This window comes from Coenobita brevimanus, chromosome 43 (assembly GCF_032717465.1).
Source record: "Coenobita brevimanus isolate Jiangsu-jjx chromosome 43, ASM3271746v2, whole genome shotgun sequence".
In the NCBI taxonomy this organism is placed as follows: Eukaryota; Metazoa; Arthropoda; class Malacostraca; order Decapoda; family Coenobitidae; genus Coenobita; species Coenobita brevimanus.
The window spans coordinates 3,588,677-3,612,451 of NC_136996.1; the positions used below are offsets into that span (position 1 = coordinate 3,588,677).

The 23,775-nt window shown below is 41.6% G+C and overlaps 1 protein-coding gene across 3 annotated transcripts in view; it reads left to right on the forward strand.

Moving 5' to 3' along the window:
* The window catches only part of LOC145397742 (sodium/potassium/calcium exchanger Nckx30C-like), a 256,908-nt gene extending 233,903 nt beyond the window's left edge, over positions 1–23,005 (forward strand). For all 3 annotated transcript variants that reach the window (XM_080270760.1, XM_080270762.1, XM_080270761.1), the window contains exons 5-9: positions 14,480–14,618; positions 15,085–15,200; positions 18,245–18,381; positions 20,322–20,425; positions 21,561–23,005. In XM_080270760.1, the coding sequence (XP_080126886.1) occupies positions 14,480–14,618; positions 15,085–15,200; positions 18,245–18,381; positions 20,322–20,425; positions 21,561–21,739 (675 nt within the window). In that variant the 3' untranslated portion in view covers positions 21,740–23,005. The remainder of the gene's footprint in view (positions 1–14,479; positions 14,619–15,084; positions 15,201–18,244; positions 18,382–20,321; positions 20,426–21,560) is intronic.
* Positions 23,006–23,775: the final 770 nt, after the last annotated feature.

A 23,775-nucleotide genomic window follows, 5' to 3' on the forward strand; every position in this document is an offset into this window, starting at 1 on the left:
TATATAGCTCCAAATTACCCTTTTTCCCCACATTGTTAACAAAAAGGGCAGCTTATTCGCGCAATGTTTACTGTGTTTTCACATTTCAAGAACTCATGAAAGTATCACTGTCTTATTCTACATTGATATTTGGAGATAATATAAATTTCCCCTGCTTCTGTGTGCGTGCATCTGTCAACCTCCCATGCAACAGACTAACCTAAAACAACACTGGTCTTCTTAGTAATATCATAGCAAACTCCTCGCTGACTCTCCTTTATTTCTTTCTTTCATAACTTGATCACTAGAGCTCAGATTTTCAAAATTAATCTTAATTTTATTGCACTTCATATATATATATATATATATATATATATACTAGGATATACCCATCATTCCCGATATTTTCATAATTTTCAAGATAAACATACTTTTTCCTCAACCATATACACCATCAAATGTCAGTATATTTGTGTGGTCCTCATTGTATTTATGAAATTAGAGTCGTCTCAGAGTCCCTGAATTTTCCCTTCACTACAGTTTTAATTATACACACACGTCATACCCACAGACAGTCATTGTGTGTCACCTTCATTCTCCTGGGATTCTTTTGTGTGTTATCGTATATGGATTGTTCAGTGTGCCGTTTACCTCCTTTCTCTGCCTCACCGTCTATCACATGACGTCGTTCTCTTGTGCTGCACTCTGGCTTCTTTCTCGTACCACAACAGGCTGTGTCGCATGTCCGTCTTCTTCACCTTACTTTTGTTTGTGTCCCACATATATGCGTGTGTCGATCTACTTTATCTGCTTGATGATGAAGGATGAGCTGTTTGGCTTACCTGTTATTTATACGTCATTTCTCTCTCTACGTTCCAGTTTCTCATCTTCGTTCATGTTTGCCTGACCACCACGTCATTCGTTCTTCCTGTATTTCTTTCGTGTATTTCCCCCGTCCCTGGCGCGCCACCCTCACCCTCGGTACACATCCATCACTCAAAAGTTTTACCCTTCTGTCTCGGCGTCCCTTCCTCCCCTCGCATCCCTCACAGCAGCCAGAGTGGGAGGAGGAACACACTCCCTAACACTCCCTCACAGAAGCTGTAGTGAAGGGTACAGATCTCACTTCATCATGGCACTTTGGGAGTTATAAAAAAGAAAAAAAAAGTTAAATAAATGAATGAATAAATAAAGAGGTCACAGTTCCTCTAAGCAGCTCGCGTGTGAGAATGAAGCCTCACTCCCTCAATTAAGAGGTAGATATATATGTTTAATAAGCAAATAATTAATCGGATAAATAAATAAGTAATAGGACACGTCACTCCCTAACATCAACTCGGGTGGCTGGACAAAGTTACAAACCTCCAACATGCATTTATACATATGAGTGTAATACTCAGTCACATATACCGGAGGGTCCATGTGAAAAGTACCTCTTGCACTCTGCCGGGCGATTTCTTGTGTGTTGTGGGAACGGCCGTCAGCGTTATCAGTGTCTCTTCCTGGATCTTTTATTCACGTATTAACCCGACTGCTACACCCACGCCCACACCAGCAGAATGAGCCGTCCCCACCACACGTAAGGTACCACCAGGTGAGTCTCTAATGAGGTGCTATTCACGGACCACCTTGTATATATATCAGGTCCAGTTCTTATCCTCCTTAAATAGTTACACCATTTTTGTGCTTTGCCCATTCAATTCCTCTAAGAGACTGCTCATTAACTTATATCAGACAATCTCCAAGTTTTGGAAATGTGTCTTTGATGGTTAATTGGAATATGTCCATTTTGTTTCGCTCTGTCGTGAGAATCATTTGATAAGATGCGATAACTTTCCCACCAGTCAGACATCACTTTACTTCGCTCATTATGTCATCACCGATCGTTTCTTCATTAGCAGCATCTTTGTGTTAATGTTTCGACTTATTTGTGTGAGAATGCAATATATTCGTCTAAAGTTAGCCATTTTGATTATCTTTCTGTATGTTATATTGCATATTTTGATGTTCCTTTTCGTGAAACACCTCAGCAATGCTCACACACCATGTCATTGGCAGTTCTCTTCTCTTTCACACACCTGCTCTCTGGTCGTTGCCTGTTTGTGTTCGATTAATAATCTTCGTATTATCTTCCTCTTTCATTTCCTGCTGGACATAATAAGGCTTTATGATTCATTCTGTTCTCTCATTTCTTATAATGTATTCATTTCCCCGCGATCTGTCGTAATACTTGCAAGCAGAGGTACATCGCTCGCCACCACAACGCAGCCGCTGATGAATGGTTGACTGTTGCTGCTGCCAGAGCACTAAGCGAACCATAATCTGTGAAGTGAGAACACAAGAAACTGAACTTCCTTTCCCCAGAGTACAGAGCTTCATTAAGGAGAATATTCTTCAAGCGCCAAGATAAAAATGTGGATGGAGTTGCGTGCCATAAAACACAGGCATATTTAAATAAGTGACACAGTATTGGATTAACTAGTCATTCTTTAATATCCCATGCGACCTGAAGGCTTCAGTTGTAAGCACTTGTGTCACTGGACTGAACGTGTGTGTGCGTGACAAGTGTGGCACCTGAGTGCGTGTACTGGCCGCATGCCATTGTGGAGTGACACGAGTTCAGCATGTGTGTGTGAGTGGCGTCTGAGGTCCACCAGGTGAGTGTCCACGCCTCGGAGTCCACACCCACGTGTTCTCAGTCTTTTAGCACGAACCTGAGCTACATACATATTATCATGGAGGCAAACAATAAATGGAATATAAGGGTGCTATACCTGACCTGGTTCTTAGTTTGAAGCAGCTATTGATGGCTAGACCGGACACGTTTCAGCCTGTGTCAATACTTGACGAGTACCCCCTCGCGCACGCCCACCCGCTCATCAGCATGACGACCATGAAGGATGGTACCATCTGGGACGATATAGAGGATGGAAGCAGCGTGACTCCAGTGGAAGTTCCAGCTGAAAAACCAAATGGCTTCCCACAACAGTCATGGGGCGCCAACAAAAATTCTGACGTACGTGTTCCTCATCACCGCACCAGGAGCCACCTCTGTCTCGTCACCCCTCCATCGACCCGCAACACACTGCCTTAATTTCTAGTTCTTGCCTTAGAATGCCAGAGAGCTAGACTGAGGTTTTAGCAGCATGGCGGTGTGTTAGGGCAGGTGTGATGCAGGGGTGCACGGAGGTGGCGGCGCGAGTCGTCCTCAGCCACCCCAGGCGGTGGCTCAGAATGCCTGGATGCCTGACAGTAGCAGCATGTGTACATAGCCTGATTGAGCCGTGTGCCAGCCAGCAGGGGGGGCAAGAGCACTCACAGCGGCCGTCACCCTCACACAGTTCTGTGACCGCCAGGAGGATCGTTGCCTCACCCCAGCACCGGCATGTTATTGGTTTTATTGCCTCTATGAATTCTCTCACTCCTACTCTCACTGATCACTTGTATAATACCGGAACAGTAATACCTTACTTTGTATGGAACTCTTCTTCATTTCTAGTTCTGAAACCTACTTGGCAGTTAAAGCATCTTGCGCACCAAGTCTGTCTGTTCGACAGTCTAAGACACTTTCATTCACTTTCACGGATATCTCGACATCCTTGAAAACTTCATTGAAGAGATATCACTGTACTTCTTGAAGAGTCACTCTTCTGGCCTATTGATGATGTTACAAACATATCTCTATTGCACAAATAAATAACTTTGTAATATAAGCAAGATTTCACATTATTAAACAACAGACATTTGTATTCAAACTTGTTCACTGGTAGCATTATTATCAATGGCTGTTTGTAGTACCTGTAGCAGCAGCTTTCTTTGTAGTCTTAGAAACAATAGTAGTAGTAGAAGTAGTAGTAGATGCAGTAGTAGTAGTAGTAGAATAAGCAGTTGTTTTAATGGCAGTGGTAGCTGAATGAGTAGTAATGCTGGAAAGTGAAGCTCAACTCACCAACACATTCTTTACTTGTGCCATCATGTCATTATTTCTATATTCACGATTTGTTGCTATCCTAATGATACTCTTGGTCTCCAGCAGATTAACCTTCTTATTAAGGCAGCAATGCCAGCTAATACAGCAAATACAATCACCATACCCATATAGAGCAGTTACTAGACATTAGGAAACTTGATCTTACGGTTTAGAATAGAGAAAGGTTAATCTTGCTACTTTAAGCGTTTTGTTTATACTGTTAGCTTACTTGTTAGGTATATAAATCATTTATTTTAAACGTGATTACGAAGACGGATTATTCAAGATGAGAGACGGGATTTAAAAAAATGCTGGACAGTGTATTATTAAAGCCTGGTCCAGAACAGCGAGACCACGACATCAGGGATCAGTAAGTTGTATGGTGATGCGTTTTCCACATTCTAAGATGCATCTCTCAGTCGATTGCTGGTAGGAAGTCAGTCTATCCGAACACTGAAGGCACTCAAATACTAAAGATTCATTACACAGGAACACTTTACTCATCACAACTTATAAGGTGTTGCAGAGTGCCGCAAAAAAGCTTCAGTGGTTTAGAAAAATACCAACAAAACGAAGTCCGTCCGTTGTACAACACTGCATAATTACTTCAGAGGCATCGATAGGTTCATTATAGAGCCCCTTGTAACTTATTATATACATTCTTATTAAGAGTGTTGATGAAATATTACGTTTCTTGAATAATGATGATATCCCCACACACAAGTATTCAGGGTGAAATTTTTAGGGGTTCAGTGGCAATCTCATGGGAATATGGACTTAGCCTCTCTTCCAGTATCTTGTGAGTTGTATTTCAGTGAATTGGCAGGTGTGTGTGTGTGTGTGTGTGTGTGTGTGTGTGTGTGTGTGTGTGTGTGTGTGTGTGTGTGTGTGATGGTGTCCACTTCATCGCCTAGTGGTAGCCTACAGGACAAAATGCGACTTAAACCTGAACATGTCAACACTAGAAATGGCGGCAGTCTGTTATTCCGCTAAAATCTGTATGAGTTCGTCCAAGGGGAATATTGCATTTTCTCTTCTGGTCTTTGATATATTCTGATTCCCCCAGGCTGTTCTTTAGCTGTGTCTGCCTGCTGTGTGTCTCTCTGTGTTTTAGTCTGTGTTGTTGTCCCCGCTGTGTCTCCTTTTGACTCGTCTCTTTACAGTTTCGGAGATTTCTTTCCTTGACGTGTCTTCATACTCTGCGAAATCTCTGGAATGCTCATTGCCCTGTATGGTGTTCAGATGTAACTACCCCAGAAATATCTCCAACTTTCCTCTGCGTCTCCTCCATCCATGGCGCTTGATCTGTAAATAATGTTGCTGTAGACTACCTTGAGGGCAAATCTTCCTAAAAGAAGTGTAACCCTGTACGTTTCCGCCACGCTACAAGCCCGGTAGCGAGACAAGCTGCCTCTCTTGGCCTCTCCTCATGTTTGTTTATGTTGTGACGTAGTTTGTTTGTTTTTTGACGTCACTGAACCAACACTTCTGAATGTGACGCAAGAGGTCCGCTGTTCCGAGTGTTGTTTCCCGCCTGCCACACTCGGCGCCATGGGTCAGGTAAGGACGTCTTTGCGTGTGTTCAAAGGTGGTAACTCTTGTGATCAGAGGTATTGATATGATACTGGTAACCTGTTTCCCAAGCGTATTTATGTACCTAGTGCCATATTATTCTACATATATGTTTCTGTGAAAGTTAAACGTAAACTTATGTTCAGTATATCAAAATGTATTCAACCATATATTGAAGTGTGGAGATTCTGTAAAAATTAAAGCCTTTCAGTTTTTTCTTGTCATTTAATCTGTCTCAGCTTTATTGTCAGGCTTAGTTCATCAGTTTAAGCGTTTCATTCAGGTCATTTTAAATTACATATTTTCCAGTTACTTTTGTTAATGATGAATACAAACTGTCATTCTAATAGGCATTTTATTATTTGATATTTAAATCTTTGTTCATATAAGTACTTTAATTTTTAGTCTATACTGCCTCTGAAGATCATGTGACTATCTTTCAGGTATAATACATATGGTTTTGTGTGTGCATCTGTGCGTGAGTGTATGTACATTATGACTGCATGCTTGCGTGTCCCTTGTGCACGTAAGCTTGGTTATCCTGGTGTGTGTGTGTGTGTGTGTGTGTGTGTGTGTGCACTGGTGTATGGGTGTGTATGCTTATGTGTTTGTATTAGTGTGTGTGTGTGTGTGTGTGTGTGTGCTTATATGTTTGTATTAGTATTTGAGTGTGTGTGTGTGTGTGTTTGCGTGTTGGTGTGTTTGAGAATGTATTTATGTATGTATATGCATGTGTGCGTATATATACAGAGTGTTCGGGACATATGTGGAAGGATACCCAGTATTGTTGGTGGTATTTGTGACGGTGGAGGTGGTGTGGCCTGACGGTGGTGTGAGGCCTGGTGTGGCAAGTGACTCCTGGGGCGGGCTCACTGGCAGGAAATGGCGGGGAGAGAGGCAGCCCTGGTGTGTGTGTGTGTGTGTAAGAGTGAGAGTATGTGTGTGTGTGTGTGTGTATAGCCAAGGGTGAAAAAGGCCGGAGGGGATGAATGATAGGTGAATGAGGACGCGGATGAGTCAACAAATGAGTGGTGTGACTTATCATGTGAGTGGACGGTACGAAAGAGAGAGAGTAGGGGGGGGGGAGTAAAAGCTTGGATAAGGGGAAAGTCTAGGTGAGCGACGAAAGAGAGAGAAGAGCTTTGGGGATGAGCATCTGATCAGATTTAGGATATGAGTGAAATGAGTGAGAAAGAGCATGAGCTGGGTAGGTGAAAGTGTAGATGGGTGGAGGAAACGAGGGGAGAAGGGGTGAGGGTGGAGACAGGGAGGGTGTGGAGGAGAGAGAGGATGAGGGTGAGTGGAGAGGGAGAGAGGCGGGGATAGATGGAGAGACAGCGATGGCTTAGGCTGAGAGATGGTGAGAGAAAGATGGACAGACAGACAGAGACAGAGAGTGAAGGTGTGGGTGGAGAGAAATTGGGGTTGTGGGTAGAAAGAGTAGGGTTGTGGGTGTAGAGAAAGTGAGGGTTTGGGTGGAGAGAGTAGGGTTGTGGGTGGAGAGAGAGCGAGGGTGTGGGTGGCGAGAGTAAGAGTGTGGGTGGAGAGAGAGCGAGGGTGTGGCGGCCGAGAAGCCCCTGTCTCATCTCCTTTAAGAGAATCACGGTCCCATCGCGCCTCTCACCAACACAACACTAACACCAACACCACCCACCAGCCTCTCAACACATCGTTACAAACACCTCTTCGCACAGTAAAAACAAACCTTAAAACCGTATGACAAAGACTACGTGAAAACAGAACTCTAACAGGAGCTTTGTATCGAAACCCCCCAGGCAGTCTTGTACCCCAGCCAGCCTGTATGCCCCGTAAGCAACGAATGATAATATTTTCCTTTGTTCCTGCCCTCCCCTGGCGTGAACACCAGTACCCAGCGTGTATGCCTTTATTAAATATGGATAGATTTAGTATTTCATCCAGGCTACTAATTGAGACCATTCATTTTGTTTCATATTATCAAAATGTCTGTGCTTACCGTGGGTGATTTTGTTACGTAATGCCAAGCCAGACTTTCTGTGGTCTGTTCCTTTCTTTCTCCGTCCCCTTGGCACTCTTATTACAAAAACTGTGGCTACAAGTATTGTCCTTTCACCTTAACTTGGCTCAGAGTTTCGTCTTTTTGCTGCCTCTTTCATGTAGTTTAATGAAAGACATTACTATGGCTCTGCATCATTTCCATCGCACTTTTTGGTGACTAAAATCATATTTCAGTGTTAATTTATTATAACAGCTTTGTACAACTTAATATTCAAGGTAGATAGATAACAACTTGAAGTCAGGTTAGAAGAAAACAAAAACAATATATTCATTAGTACTTGCCTGCTAGCACTGAGCCTTCCTTGATGCTTTTAATATAGGATTCACTTTCTGAATAAAGTTTGAAGCTCTGTTTATTGCTTAACTGTGTCCCCTTCGTTGTGATGCGAGCCACCTCTACAGCCCTATAATGAAGATCAGTAAGGTAGCGCTTTTTAGGAACTGCATCTCAGGTTAACTCCGCTGCCTTATACCAGATGTTACTGTAAGCAACATGTTTACTGTCACCGTACCATTAACAGTCACCCTCCATTCACAGTCACCCTCCACCACGGTCACCCTCCATTCACAGTCACTCTACTCCACTCACAGTCACCTTCCATTTACAGTCACCCATCATTCACAGCCACTCTCCATTCACAGTCACCCTCCATTCACAGTCATCCTCCATTCACAGTCACCCATCATTCACAGTCACCCTCCATTCACAGTCACCCTCCATTCACAGTCACCCTCCATTCACAGTCACCCTCCACTCACTGTCACCCTCCCTTTACAGTCACTCTCCATTCACAGTCACCCTCCACCACAGTCACCCTCCATTCACAGTCACTCTCCATTCACAGTCACCCTCCACTCACTGTCACCCTCCGTTTACAGTCACTCTCCATTCACAGTCACCCTTCATTCACAGTCACCCTCCATTCAGTCACCCTATTCTACTCACTGTCACCCTCCATTCACAGTTATCCTCCACCACAATCACCCTCCACTTACTGTCACCCTCCATTCACAGTCAACCTCCATTCACAGCACCTACTCCACTCACAGTCACCCTTCACTCCTTCATTACCTGTTGTCACGATGGCTACAACAACCCTTATCGTATTTCTCGTCCTGCCTCTAGTAATTTTTATGCTATACTTTTAATCTACATCCACGTCGTTCGTACCTGTGAAATTTACCTGTATTCGCGTTTTGATGACACATACACCTTTATTCGTATTCGGTAGATAAACGCTCTTGAATACACTGCTACAAAATTTACGTAAAAAATTAGCCGTTGCTCGTTACCTTTTAAAATGTGCATTTGATTAGAATGGAAATAATGTAATGTCACTGAATATATACTCAAATTTCAGCGTGGTAATTATGTAAATAGCCTTAGCACATTATAGCAGACGTCAAGAAAAAATAAATATGTGAGAGTAAATGTTCAGACACTGAGAGCAGGAAAATAATGTTATTATTTTTTTTTTTTTTTAATATATGCTTTCCGTTGCTTGATAAGCGTCTGTTTCAGTGGATGTAAATGTTTAGTAAGGAAGGATATCTTACTGTCTAAATGTCACTGTCCTTAATGGTAGTTGTATTTGTGGAATATATCCTGATATTATTAAGGACGATGAGGTCTGAGCTAAATAAAGTTTAAGAAGATTACCGGGTACGGCAGTGAAGCTGCTCTGTATTCAGGTGATTGACATCCAGCCATCAGTTCAGTACAGCTTATTCCGGTATATACCAGTCATAGCTCACAGTGGCAATTGTTCATCCAGGTGCGAGGATGCATGCTGTAACATGACAGCACATATCGACAGCGTTAAAACAGTTTAGGTGTGAATACATCTGAAAAAGCGCAGATGACATATTATCGACATATGTAAGTTGTTTTCTGATATTGTAGGCCGACGTACATGTAAATATGTACAGTTTAAATGCATGGTGTACATTAACATTTGATAACCACTGTGTGATTCAGATATCCTCACAAATATAAAGATGTTTGGTATACTGAGCAAGAATGAAGGATATATAATCTTTCAGTTGTGTACAGTTACTTAAAACGGTAAGATTCGCATAACCCTTGGAGCAAGAAGCATGTTTCACACCAGCTTAGTTACTCCCGTGGTGAGACAAATAATTATAGATTAAGATTCTGTACTCCTAATTTGTTTTTAGCTTACTGTACCCTGGTCAAACTTGTATAATGGTAGAGGTCTGTGTGTGTGTGGCGAGGTAAGGTCCCTGGTAAGTGTTTTCTCAAAAAGATAAATGATTCTTATCACGGAGATTTGCACACACCAGTCAGTAGGACCCTGACAGTGCAGGTCGAGCATCAGAAAAAGATAACGCCCTCTGTTCTCATTAGCTAGGGAGAATCTTTAACACTTACTTTTTACCATTTTTTCTGCATAGGCACGTTAGTAATGTCTTGTGTGCTGTTTTTGTTTTCCTCAGTCTTGTCAGTATTACAGTGACATATACAGTACAAATAGAATACTAACGTGTAGTTTGCAAAATAAATCGTTAAGAAAGAGGAGTTACTAAGCCTCTTTGGTTATTGAGAATATGGGCAGGAATCTGCTTCCACGTCAACACCAGACGTTTGACAAGCTCCAGTGTTGTTCTCACTTGGCACTTCCTCTTCTCTGTGCAAGTTTGCTAAAAAGTACCAGGGATTGTTGCGTGCTGTATATGATAACCAACTAAACATTGTTTCTCGTATTTATTCCTTATTTTAAACGAACCAAAAGTGAACTGTGACTCTTTGTTTTTCTTACTGAGACATTATAGAAACCCACGAGTTTGTTTTTCTCTGTAATATCTGGACTGATCTTGGCCGAGTGGTGTCCGCCTCACCGCCTGGGATGAGTAGAGTTGGCCGCCTTCGCCTTGCTGGCTTCTCGGGATCGTATTCTGGGTGGTTTTGGAGATTTCGGCAACAAATCTTCCTTGCAGATAAATTCCGCTTATTACCCCTCAGTATCCTCTTGTGTGTTACTGATTCAAATTATGTATATATTAAGGCTTTTGAAATAACATGCGAGAGAGTATTAAGGCGTAATATGCAAACTAAATCGCTAAGGAAGAGGTGCTCCAAAGCCTCTTGTACCACTTAGAACACGGCTCTCACTTGCTGTCTCCTTCCTCTCTTCTAATATTTACTCTTAATTCCTATATATTGAAATACAAGACTACTTTTCTATCCACCATTTTTTATTGCATTTGTTTATTAGATATTTTAGTTTAATATCTGTGTCTAATTTTTAGTTAAGTAAATTTGGAACTAATTATTATCTTTGAAAGTAATCTTTGAGTCGGTTTAATTTCTGGCAACTTCTTAATTATCCAAGCATTAACTTGAGACTCAGGTGTAATGTAAACATGGTAATTCAGTTTACTTTCCATTATTAAATTATAAAACGACTTCAGTTTGATGCTATGTGTACTGTTTTGGTTGATTGTCACTATGACACCAAGATAAGGCGGAAACCATAGATCTCACTTGTTGCTCTGTCCAGGTTACGGGAACGATTTGTAACCATCCCAAGTGACTGGGCTCCAAGGAACAGCTGATGGGCGGTCTTTGCTTAATTCTCAGAATACCAAATCCAACACAGCAGAGCAAAGACGCAGTCAAACCCTCCCTTCTAGCTATTAGGGAATCCTGATAATCCACAGGGAGATAGATATGGACCATGTCAGTCATCATGTAAAGGATCGTCCTCCTTAGTGGCTTTGTTGTCGCTGGCTCATTTTTGCTATATATTTCCGTGGCTCCTGGGTTTGCATTCCTCTGGCTGCCCCAGATCAGTGGCATGTCCAGAGGATTCCCAAGGGTAGCCACGGTCACCCCCGAAAACTGACTGGCCTGTCCAGTGGCCTCACCCAGGAATGCAGATATCTTAATAGGTCTTTGGTTAAGCTGATCAGCTCAGTGAGGTGGGACCAGCACATTGCACGCGTGGATACTCCAACTGATGACACCTGACCTGTGGTTAGTTTCGACGGATAAAAAAATCAATTGTATTGACAGGTATATCATAGTCAATACGCGAGCACAGCAAATGAAGTGTTTGGCGGTAGGTTTTACCTTCAGTAAAGGACGCGTGCCCACCTTTACTCCCGTATCGCCCACCTCGCAGTTTAACCCCTTCCTCCCTCACCATTACCCATGCGAGAGGTTAAATTTGGCAAGTTGCGAACGTAGAGTTTTACAAGCTTCACAGTGTACCACATACTGTACATCCCTTCACTGTGGTGATGTACAGTATTTTCCATTTTATCCTTGCTATTCCTAGGCAGCTTTATCATTGAGAGAATTTTGGGACAGGAGAGATTTGATATAAGTTTATTAATCCTTTCATCATCGGCTTAACCTGAATGAAGTCGTCCAGAGGTAACGAGAATAAACCATAAAAAATGTCGCTGGATTGAAGAAATTAATAATTTCACTCCCATAGTTTTTCATTAGCGTTGCTACTTCCAGACGACATCATTCAACTTATGAAAAATCGCTTGTACTAAATGGGATCAGAAAAAAACTTCTGCATAATAAACTCTTATTAGCTAAATGAGCGCCTGGAAATACCAAGAATAAATTAGTAATACGTCATCGAATTGAAAGGGTTAAGCAAGGCAAAGAAAAGGGTGGATAGAGTCGTTAAAAGTACCACGATGCGTCACACCCATTTCCTTGATATAGTTGTAGATTTCCTTGTAGCAATAGAAAAGACCCACCGCCCAAAAATGGTAGTTTCCTTTATATGGCGGTGTGGATACAATGATGCCTACGTTAACAGTCGATATTGTGCCTTCGGTATATTGCTGGAGACTGAAATTAAGCCATCTACAGTTCTTTCACCTTAACTTGGCACAGAACGCGACTTCTGCAGCTACTTTCACGTAGTTCAGTGGCTGAAAATGAAAAGGGTACGTCTCTGCACCCTTTCCGTAGCAGTTCGTTACTAGCATCATATTCTAGAGTCAGGAGAGGTATTATTAGGCTAGTTCACTGATTAAAAATAAGAAAAAATATAGTTCCTTGTTGCTTTTTTTTTTTTTTTTTTTTTTTTTTTTTTTTTAAGTCTTAGATTTTGTATGCAAGTGGCCAGTGTTTGCCCTAAACTTGTCGGAGGCGTCACAGTGCCATCCATACAATTTATCCAGGTTCAGAGTGCAGACATAGCCGCCATCTTTGTTTACCAAGGTTTACAATACATGTGACAACTGATACGACGTTAAAGTCCCACCCGAGCACGTATATACCTGGCTCGTTCCCCTCACGATGTTTTCTCCACGGTGCTTCTCTTTGGATGGTCATCAGAGACCCTCGGCGGATTAGGAGGAGGAATTTTACAGCATTTTGGCGTGGATTTTGTTGGATTGTTATTCTGAGAGCTGAGGGAAGACAGCCCGTCACCTGCTCGCAGGTTCAGCCACTAGGGATGGTCTCGACTCACTGGCTTTTTGAGGCAAAAACAGGTTTGTTTCTCTATAAACATATTACTTTAGTTGGAAATCTGTTTTAATAATTTGGATAATTTTACTCATTGTAAATATTCTATAAACTTTCATAATGTATATTAATGCTTTATTGTTTCATGTGATATCAGTATTTTGGTTAATTTCTGTCGTGCAACTTCATTATATTATTATTATTGTTATTATTATCATTATTATTATTATTATTATTATTATTATTATTATTAATCCTTTTGATAGGAACCCCTTTTCAGAATAAATTATTCTGTATTCATTTACTTCTACTCTCTCCTTTCTCTCTTTCTTTACTGATCACTCGCCCTTTAAGTTACTATTTACCATTTTAAACAATTAAGTGCCCTCTTTAATTTCCATGGGCAAAATTATTTCATTTGTTTAACAGCTGTTGTCCTACCTCTTTCTTTCACCCTCATTTTCTCAATTTATCAGCGGTTCATGCTGTTGTCTGTTTTCTCGCTCTCTTTTTTATCTCTTCTTTAGTATATCATTTGCATTCTTTTTCTTTGACTCTTTCTTTCACATTTTGTACGCTTTAGGTTTTCAGTAAGCTCATATGATTCATTTATGTGAAGTTTTATTTTAGTTTAATGTGTTATTTTGCCATTAGTTTCATTCTATAAATGAAACCCGATTCTAAATTTTCAGTACAATATTGTTATGATTGTGTTTTTGCTTCCACCTCGCTGCATATGTATTTATTTCTCTTAATTAATTTCCCACCCTTTTCTCTACTCTTTTTATATATTTCGTTTCCGTCCATTACAGTTATTTTCGTTCTTTAATCTCATCCATTTACTTTCAGTTGCTTTAGTTTAAGCTTATATTTTTCTCATGCCCTCCATATTACTACTCATCTTGCCTTCCTCCACATCTCCCTTCCTCCCCTCTCTCTGTGATCGTCTTCTCCGCCTCTTAGTTCCTCCTTGCCTTCTATCCTTCCGCTCCAGCTTCCCTCCTCCTCCTCCTCCTCCTGCTTCTCCTCAAAGTCTCCTCCTGAGCACCGAGACCTGAGCAGCGCCAGCATGTCACACCGACCTGCACTCACCACTGATCGCGTCTGCACATGCATTGATTTTTTTTTCCTCGTTTAGCTTGTAATTCTAAGTTTAAGGATGAGCTTAGTTTAGTAGTCAACATCACGATTGTCTTCACTGAGATTTCAAGGCACACAGCTCACAGATGAACTCATAACGAAAGCAGAGATTAGAGTAACATAGATCCCCGTAGTCCACTGCCTATAGAGTGTCCAGTCCTGTCAATGTGTAGAGTTTTGAGCACCGCCTATACGTGAATCACCTGAAAGTGCCTAATCACAGAGTTTAGCAGGCTAGAGAAGAGGGCTGAATCTCGGCTCTAGTAGGAGGAAGAGCGGGGAGTGAGCAGAGACTAACGCGGCCAGTTGTGCCATCTCCCCAGGGTGACGGAGACGACGAGGAGCTGAAACCCGTGGACCTGCGCTGGCCCAACACCTGCAGGAAGCGCATCACGTACATCCTGGTGGCGCCCATCATCATCCCGCTCTGGATCACCCTTCCCGATACCAGGACACCAAGAGGTATGGCACGGATTTAGCAGTTTTTAATATATACCTTCCTGTTCAGATTTGTGCCTGTTACAACCCATCTTTTAGGTACGCAACAGGATACCTTGAGGTTTATCTTATCCGGGTTTTTTTTATTATAGCTAACATGTTTACTTTATAGGTAACATATTTAGCCAACATTGCCGTTTCCACACAAAGTCCGTGTGGTCCACCTGCTTAGATATTCCATATTTGTTGATAGACCAAACATTTTCCAGTCCCATCATCTTTACAGTACTCATAGATCGAACACTGACCCAGATAAAGCCATAGAGATCAATAACCAATTAGATTTCATAAACTATAAAATCAAGACCTCCCGATCAGTAGGAGCAACTACCAGATGTATCTCCACACAAATCTGTACCGTAAAACATCATCATCAGCAACATCTTAACGTTTCGCGCCTACGAGATCTTAACTGAGGATGTGTTTGCAGGGAAGCGGTTCTTCTTTGTGACTTTCATTGGCAGCATTTTATGGATCGCCGCCTTCTCCTACCTGATGGTGTGGTGGGCATCCTTGGTGGGCGAGGTCATCAACATCCCGCCGGAGGTAGGAAATCCCGCGCCACTTAAGCCGCCATACACGCATTTCCCACCTTCTCTTCCTCCCTCTTAGCTCTGCCATACTCTTTTCCTTACTTGCAGCTGTCTTCCTTATTCTCTTCCTCCTCTTAGCTCTTCCTTACTGTCATACTTGCAGCTTGCTTCTTCCCTCTCTTCCTTATTCAGTGCTCTCTTCCTTGTTTTTATCTCTTTCTTGCTCTCTCCTTGTCCTTCCTCTCGGCGCATCCTCACTCTCGTCCCAACACATAGCTCTCTTTCTAACTCCCTTCATTACATATACGTCTCTTTCTCACTCTTTCTCTCTCTTTTCTCTTCCTTACTTCTCCTCCTTACTCACGGCTCTCTTGTCTGCTTTATACTTTTATTCACTTTCATATTTACAGCTCTTCCCCACTTTTCCTTTCTCACAACTTTACTTCTTCTAGTCTAAGCTCTCTTCCTCGATCTTCATCCTTTCTCACTCTCACCCTTACTCACAGCTCTTCCCCTCGCTCTCGGCTTATCTTCGCCCTCTTCCCTAACTCACAGTTTCTCATCCATCACACTCTCCTCCTTGCTCATTAATATTCCTAACTCCCGATCTTACTCACAGCTCCCTTCCTCGCATTTTCTTCTTCTATGGTCACAGCTCCCTTCCTTGCTTTTTCATCTTCCATGCGCACATCTCTTCCTCACCCACAGCTCTCTTTCCCCGCTCTTTGCCCTACTTCACTCTCCTCCAGTCTCGCAGCTGTCTTCCTCTTTCTTTCTCATAATTCCACACAAAGCCGTAGTAACTCCCTCACATATCCACTTGCAGTCATTCTTTTTCTCAGGTATTCTCTCCTCATGACTCATCTTACTGCGAGGTAATCCAGCATCCTCCGTGAGAGTATTTCTCATTAAATAAACATGTATACTTACAGTTTAAGCCACAGATCATGTTCATCACATGCATAATAACTGTTCATGTACAGCTCATTAAAGCACTGACATTTGAGACGAGTCATGTTGCAAATTTTTTTATACCCAGCGAAAGTGTTGTCTTGCATTTCAAGAGGTGTCACTTGGAGGTCTAGATATTGCGACAGCTTCCTTACATAGGTGGGTGATGTTATAGTCCTTTCACCATAACTTGAACCAAATTTTCATCCTACTGTTGCTTATTTCGTGCTGTTCATTGACATAGAAAGAGAGTGATGTGCATGAATGGATGGGGAGATGGCAATTTTAGGCCAAGTTAAAGGATTTGTAGTGGGTGTAGTAGCGATGTGCAGGGGGATACAGAAGTGATGTAGGTATAGGCTGATGTTCTTTCTGTAGGCGTGATGCGGCAGAGACAAACGATCTTCAGATACATTAGCTTGTATCATCATCATCATCAGGACCTCCTTTCCCACCCTATTTAGTGTATTACAGTAAATAGATTATTTTTAGCAAGATAGGAATTGAAAGAAACTAGTGTGGGTGATGCCAGAAAATATTGCAGTATCATGGGAGCTACTGGTGAATGTTATAGCAGTGGCAGAAGTCATCGTTGTGGGGCAGTGTGGATAATTGGGCTATTGATACTCTTGCATCAGTGTAGAGTAGGTGAATTTTGTGAATGATACTGACGTGTTTATGCTGATGAGTGTAAGTTCAGAGTGAGCAGAATTGGTGTGTTCTAACTGTATAGTGATAATGACAGATGTTACTGTGGTGAAGTTTTTATGAAATCTAAGGTTGATGGTGATTATTTAGTTGCCAACAGTTCAATAGCAAAGATATTAAGTCAGTGATGCCTTAATAATTGTGCGTCCAAGACGAACACCACAGCATATTTACTAAACAAAGATTGTGTACCACAACTGTGCGTTTGTGTTGCCTCCGACTTATTGTTGTCAACTGTCAATGCTCCCTATGTCTCACAGAAAATGAATACTGTAACTTTTGTTTCTTTCTGTGTTACCAGAGAATATAAGACAGCAGTCAGTATATGAGGGTGTTGTTTAAGTGCCATATGTTGCCTGTGGGGAAAAAAAGTAACAATTCTTGTCTGTTACAATGTGTGTGCATATACCATCATTTTGTTGTCGGAGAATAATACTGCGAGTGTTTGTTGCTACCGAAGCGTTTGTTTTACTAGAGTAACGTAACTCATCGTAACGTATAACCATTCCCAGCACGTGACAAAAATGTATTTGTGTGTGTGCTGGGTCTCCGCCAGCGAAATTCTTATCTCTTATTAGTTGTTAGTTATCTTTGTGTTTGTGTGGACTGTGGTGCATTATAGGGTGTGTGCTGAATGAGTGTTTGCATATCGTCATAGTGTTTGTGTCTTTTTTGTGTGTGTGATATTTGAATGTTTGTGTATTACCTGATTGTTTGTGTGTTACTTGATTTTGTGTGGGTTGTTTCAGATTCTGTGTGTCATCTGAATGTTTGTGTGTACCCTGGTTTTTGATGTTTAAAACTTTGTTAGTTTTTTGAGTGGTTGGGTTATCTCAAAAGAGTCCTCGTGTTTCTCCAAGACAGGAGTGGCCCTCTCCTGCCAGTGTTATCTCAGTGTTACATCTGTTTCAAATACTGGAATTGTCTGTGTTAGTTGTGTTTCAGGTGATGGGATGGTGATGCTTATGAAGATGCCTGAGTGTGTGTTCTCTGAGGCAGTGTTGCTTTATGGAGTTATCGTAGTGTTGGTTGTGTATCAGGTATTGTCACTTTCAGGTAATAAGGTAGTATTGGTTATGAAGATACTTGATTATTATCTGTGTTTTAGGAAATGGGGTTGCATTGCTCATGTAAATGCCTAAATGTTTTTTGTGTTTCAGTTGATGGAGTTGTCTGAGTGTGTATTATGTTTCAGCCATTAAGTTTTTCTGAATGTGCTTTGTGTTTCAGGTGATATGGTTATCTGAGTGTGCGTGTTATGTTTCAACTAACAGAATTGTCTGAAAGTGTGTTTTTCAGCTAATGCAGTTGTATGAGTGTGTTGTGTTTCAGCTGATGAAGTTGTATCTGTGTTGTTATTCTGTTAATGGGTTTGTCTGAGTGTGTGTTGTGTTTCAGGTGATGGGACTAACGATCCTTGCGGCGGGCACCTCCGTCCCTGACCTCATCACCTCCGTCATCGTGGCCAGGAAGGGCTTCGGGGACATGGCTGTCTCATCCTCCGTCGGCAGCAACCTCTTCGACGTCACCTGCGGGTACGGCGATTTTTTTTCTCCTTAATTGACTCTCTCTCTCTCTCTCTCTCTCTCTCTCTCTCTCTCTCTCTCTCTCTCTCTGAAATACCTGTACACCTTAGTCTTCCATCCTGTATGATGGAACCAGGATTCCGGAGACTTGAATGGTGTGTGAATGAATGTGTCCGTTTCACTGGGATGCAGGTGGTAGTTCTCCCACTCTTGTACTCTCTCTCCTTGTTTCAGAATCGTACATCACCCCCATCATAAAGTGGGAAAAAGGTCAGAATGATGATGATGATGACGATGAGGAGGAGGAGGAGAATAATGATGATGACGATGAGGAGGAGGAGGATAATAATGATGATGATGATGAGGCCGAGGAGGAGGATAATGATGATGATGATGATGATGATAAGGAGGAGGAGGAGGAGGAGGATATTGATGATGATGATGATATGGCAGAAGAGGATGAAGATGATGATGATGATGATAAGGAGGAGGATAATGATGATGATGATGATTACCTGTTTACCTAATAATTTATCCCAGTGTCTACTTGGTTGCCCTTCTGCTTACCTACTTGCTTCATTGCTTAATTGTTTACTTATTTTGTGTTTGCCTCATTGTTTACCCGTTAACCTCATTGTTTAATTGTTTGCTTCATTTATACTTCGTTAACTCTGGGTCTACCAGCTTAACTCCTTTTTTGTTTACTTCATTGTTTAGTTGTTTACTTCCTAGTCTACCTGTTTATGTTTAGTTGTTTACCTCTTCACCACATTGTTGTCTGCTTCACCTGATTATTTGCATACCGTGTTTATCTAATTGTTTATCCGTTTACTTCGTTTGCCTCGTTGTTTAGTCATTTACATCATTGTTGACGTCATTGTTTACTTGTTTACATCACTGTTTACTGCATCATTTACTGTTTACCTCATTGTTTACTTGCTTGCCTCTGTTTATCGCGTTTGTTTGTCTGTCTCATTTCCACTCCGTTGCTGACGTCATTGTATACCTGTTTGCGTTACTGTTTAGCGTATCGTTTACTGTTTACCTCATTGTTTACATGCTCGCCTCATTGTTTATCTCGTTGTTTGTTTGTCTGTCTCATTTTCACACCGTTGTTTTATTGCTTAACTCATTCCTTTGGTATCATTGTTTACTTGTCTCCCTCGTGGGTAAGTTACGTCATTGCTTGTTTATCTGATGTGTTCCTTCTTTCCAATCTCTAAAATCAAAAGAGGTTAGCACGTTTTCTTTTTCGTTTTCGTTTTCATTTTACTTCTTAGTGTCCATTGCTTTTCCAACTCCATATGTACTGTCCTGCACAAGACTCTCATCCTCCAACCAAGGAACCAAATGCCAATACTGTATATCTATCTTACAATCTGCATCTCAGGGAATTCAGAATACTCATATGAATTTTAATCGAGAAAGCATCCACAGGAAATAACGTGACTGCTTAGTGGATTGAAAGCTGAGGGATTTGGATTCTCACAATGGATGATAAAAAGGACTTGATGGATTTAGATTCTCACTGTGGCTGATAAAAGGAACTTAGTGGATTTAGATTCTCACTATTATGGGTGATTGGTGAAAGGCATTTGGAGATTATATTCTCACTATGGTTGGCTGGTGAAAAGAACTTTGGGGATTTAGATGCTCACTCTTATGGCTGACTGGTGAAAAGAACTTTGGAGATATAGATTCTCACTGTGGCTAATTGGCGAAAAGAACTTGGAGATTTATTTCTCACTACGGCAGTTTGGCGAAAGGAATTTGGGGGATTATATTCTTACTGTGACTAATTGGTGAAAAGAGCGTGGGGGATTTAGATTCTCACTATGGCTGATTATTAGAACTTTTGTGCACGATGATAAAAAACTTTGCATTCGACACCATGCACCAGTTCTGCTGACATTGCACTACTTCCTCCTGCTCCTCCTCCTCGTCCCCAGGCTGCCCATCCCCTGGCTCCTGTACGCCCTGGTGCAAGTGATCGAGAACCTCATCAGCGGCAAGGCGAACCCAGGCCACATCAACCCCATCGAGGTTAATTCAGGTAAAGCTAGTCTAAGGAGGTCATATTCTGGCCACCGGATTTTCATAAGCTTAAGAGGGGCTACTAATCTCTTTTCCATTTGATTTGGCCTCAGACTGCCCTATCACCATCTTGAATGCCGGGGTGTGACTTTATTAACAGTAAAATATCATACCAGTTACGAAGAAGTGCTGTAGAAATGATGTAGGACGAGAGCTTCATCTCCATCGGCCAACTTCAGTATTGCTAGTCTGATTTTAGGAGTCATTCTCTCAGAACCAAGTTCTCGTCAGCTCTAAGAGACTGTTATACTCTTTTTCGCTTTAAATTGACCTAAAATTTCCATCTATCCATCTTCAGCGTTGAGATGTGATAGTAGATTAACAAATATGACTCTAGTCACGAAAAAGTGTTAGGGAAAGAACGTAGCATCAGCCCATCGAAGTCAGCGCAGGCAGTATGAATTTAACTGCAGGGGCCGTATCGTAAGGTGGTCAGTATTTTCGTAACCGTAGGAGACTTATTGTGGGTCGCCTGTTTTCATCAAGAAAATTTGAGCTACTCTCACAGTTTCAATACCATGTCGTGTTTGCATGAAATTCAATGAACCCTATAAAGTAGAAATGAGTCTCCTTCTTTCCTGGCCAATTCGACCTTCCAGTCTGGGTGGTTGGATGTGTGGCTTCCCGTAGGGCAAGGTAGGAGTCTGGCTTATGTTACTAATATCCATCCAGCCTCAGGAGGTCCCTTTTGGTTTGGCATACTTATAATTTGGCCTCGCAGGGGGTCATAAGGATAATTTCAATAGGTGTGAAGCAACAGAACGTCGTGAAATTTTTTTGGCCTATTAGATGGAGCCAGGACTTCGAGGGCTTTAATGATGAGTGAATGGGTACGTGGCCCATTGAACTGGGCAAACTTTGGCTGTCTGGACGTTGCTACTCCTCACCCAGCCCTAGGGTGGGAAAGGAGGTCCGGATGATAATGATGATATGATTATTGTGTGTGTGTTTGTGTGTATTTATCTAGCTGTAATACACAGGATTTGAAGTAAGCTCGTGTTATCCTGTCTCGTATCCATGTTTATCCAATGTATTATATGTGTGTATTCTTTATATTGCAATTCGGACTCTAATTCTATTCTCTCTTATAACAGAGGGAATGGCTTGCTCCATCATGATGCTGTTTTGTATGCTCATGTTCGTCATCGTAGCCATCGCTTGCTCCAAGTGGAAGATGAACAAGAGTCTTGGAATAACCATGTTCTTCCTCTACTTCGTATTCGTCCTGGTTTCGCTCTTACTTGAGTACAATTTCATCTCATGTCCCATCTAAGAAGCTGGGGTGCCACCTTTCCCACCTTTGCATTTGTGGAGCAAAACGCGTCATATACTACAAGATTTCCTCTGGTATTTTGTGAAGTCATTAGCTACAAAAAAAGGCACAAGCGCCACGTACCTTTTCTTCAACGTCTGTGGGTCTGTTAGAACTACCTACTAAAAATATATAAGAAAAAAAAAAACATTTAAAATCGGGCTTTGAGGCTGTTCAGTGAAAATTCCTGTATATTTTCCCCCCAGCCGGCAAACCCGACAACTCAAGCTAAGCTGAACGCGAGGTCCTTCACCCCAAGCTAACTTCTGTACCTCTGTAGGTGTAGTATTTACCTCTGCCCTTGACGCTGCCGAGTACTGCGCCACCCGAGCCGCTACACAGCATGGTATCAACGAGGCAACTGCATGTCCCTTTTCAATAAGTAATTCTATGCTAACTTGGTGGTGCACAATGAATTTAAAGCCTTTTGTAGCCTCAGTTGTGATAGAGACTGTTGGATTTATACTTGTAAATATTTATATCAAACTGATAATTTGGATTACGTGGCTGCAGCGGTAGTCTTATAAGTACCCCGCACAAATGGGAAAGGACTCTAATTTAAAGGGAAGACGTTAATAATTATGTGATTACGTGTTTTTTTCTTAATTTTGGTATGAACATCGTCCTACAAGCTCTTCGATTCCCAGTTCCCAAATCTACCATCTATCTACTTTTTATATCCGCTTCGAACATAAACAGTATTAGACAGATTGGAGTCCTTCAGCTCAGACACACGTGCACTTCTGAGACCAAATTACTACCATTGCCATACAGTTATATACATGTGAAGTTGTTGCTGGCTGATGGCGTATACAAAATCTGCTCAGTCCATCATCTATCTTTCTCCAAGGGAAACTTCCGCTGGATTTGTGTGTTTGAGTATGGAAGTGTACACATGGAATATATATATGCATGTGCATAAGGTGTATTCATGTATATATAAATGCGGATGATAACTAGTAATGTAAGGATACACGTCTTATAAATCCATTCAGATGTATAGTATTGTCCTTACGTATGTCTGCGATTCCTTGAAATTTGTTGAACGGAAGCTGTGTTAGATAAGTCGCCAGAGAAAAAGCACAAAGCTTCACGTTACAACCCATTCTATACGTCTGTATATTTTTTTTAAGCTACCAGAATCAGCTCCCACAGAGAAGAAAAAGCTCTTAAGTTTTGTAGGTTAGACTAAAGTTTTTTATTCAAAACTTAGTCTAGGGATATTTTAGCTAGTTAATTTTAATTCCATTTTCGATAAATCCTCTCGATTTTGTAATTACAGTTCATGGTGTCATTTATTTGAATGCCTTTAGTTTTAATACTAGATAAGGCGCGAAGTCATGATAAAGACGCACGGACTGTTAAAACGTACTTGGAAGCAGGACCCGCGCGCCTTATAGCAGAATCAACCTGCCATCCCCGCTACCCATGTCGACTTTATAAGATGTTAGTAATTTTGTTACAGATTTAGAGCATCGATTCACTTGCAGTGCTTTATTCTGTCATGGCTATTTCGAAGGCTTTTATTGCCTTGCAAGAAACATGAAATATAATCTCAAGGCTCTTACAGCAACAAACACATACCATTGCCTTGAAATATGGCTCCATTTTACTCTGTAGTATAATTAAAGTGCTGTAGTCGTGTCAGTGTTAAGATGTCGGTGGCTTACCATCACTATTTAAATTATTTTTGAGGTAAGATTTCATCTACTGGCCGAACAAGTTTGAGAAATGATGGTATGATGATTAAGAAGACTGCTGAAGTTGGTAATCTGTGATAAACACGCCCTGTACACCACCGTATCCACCACCACCTCCACCTCCACCTCCACCATCATTCCTCGAACACTTGCTCGTCGATTGATCGCAGTAGACCGTAGGGTGACTGAGCTAGGAGCCGTCCTGTTCATGCGGGAGGTCAGCAGTCCCATAACAGTACCGCGGGGCTGCCCTCCCAATATTAATCTCAACGCTAGTGGCCTGAAGTGAACTTGCTA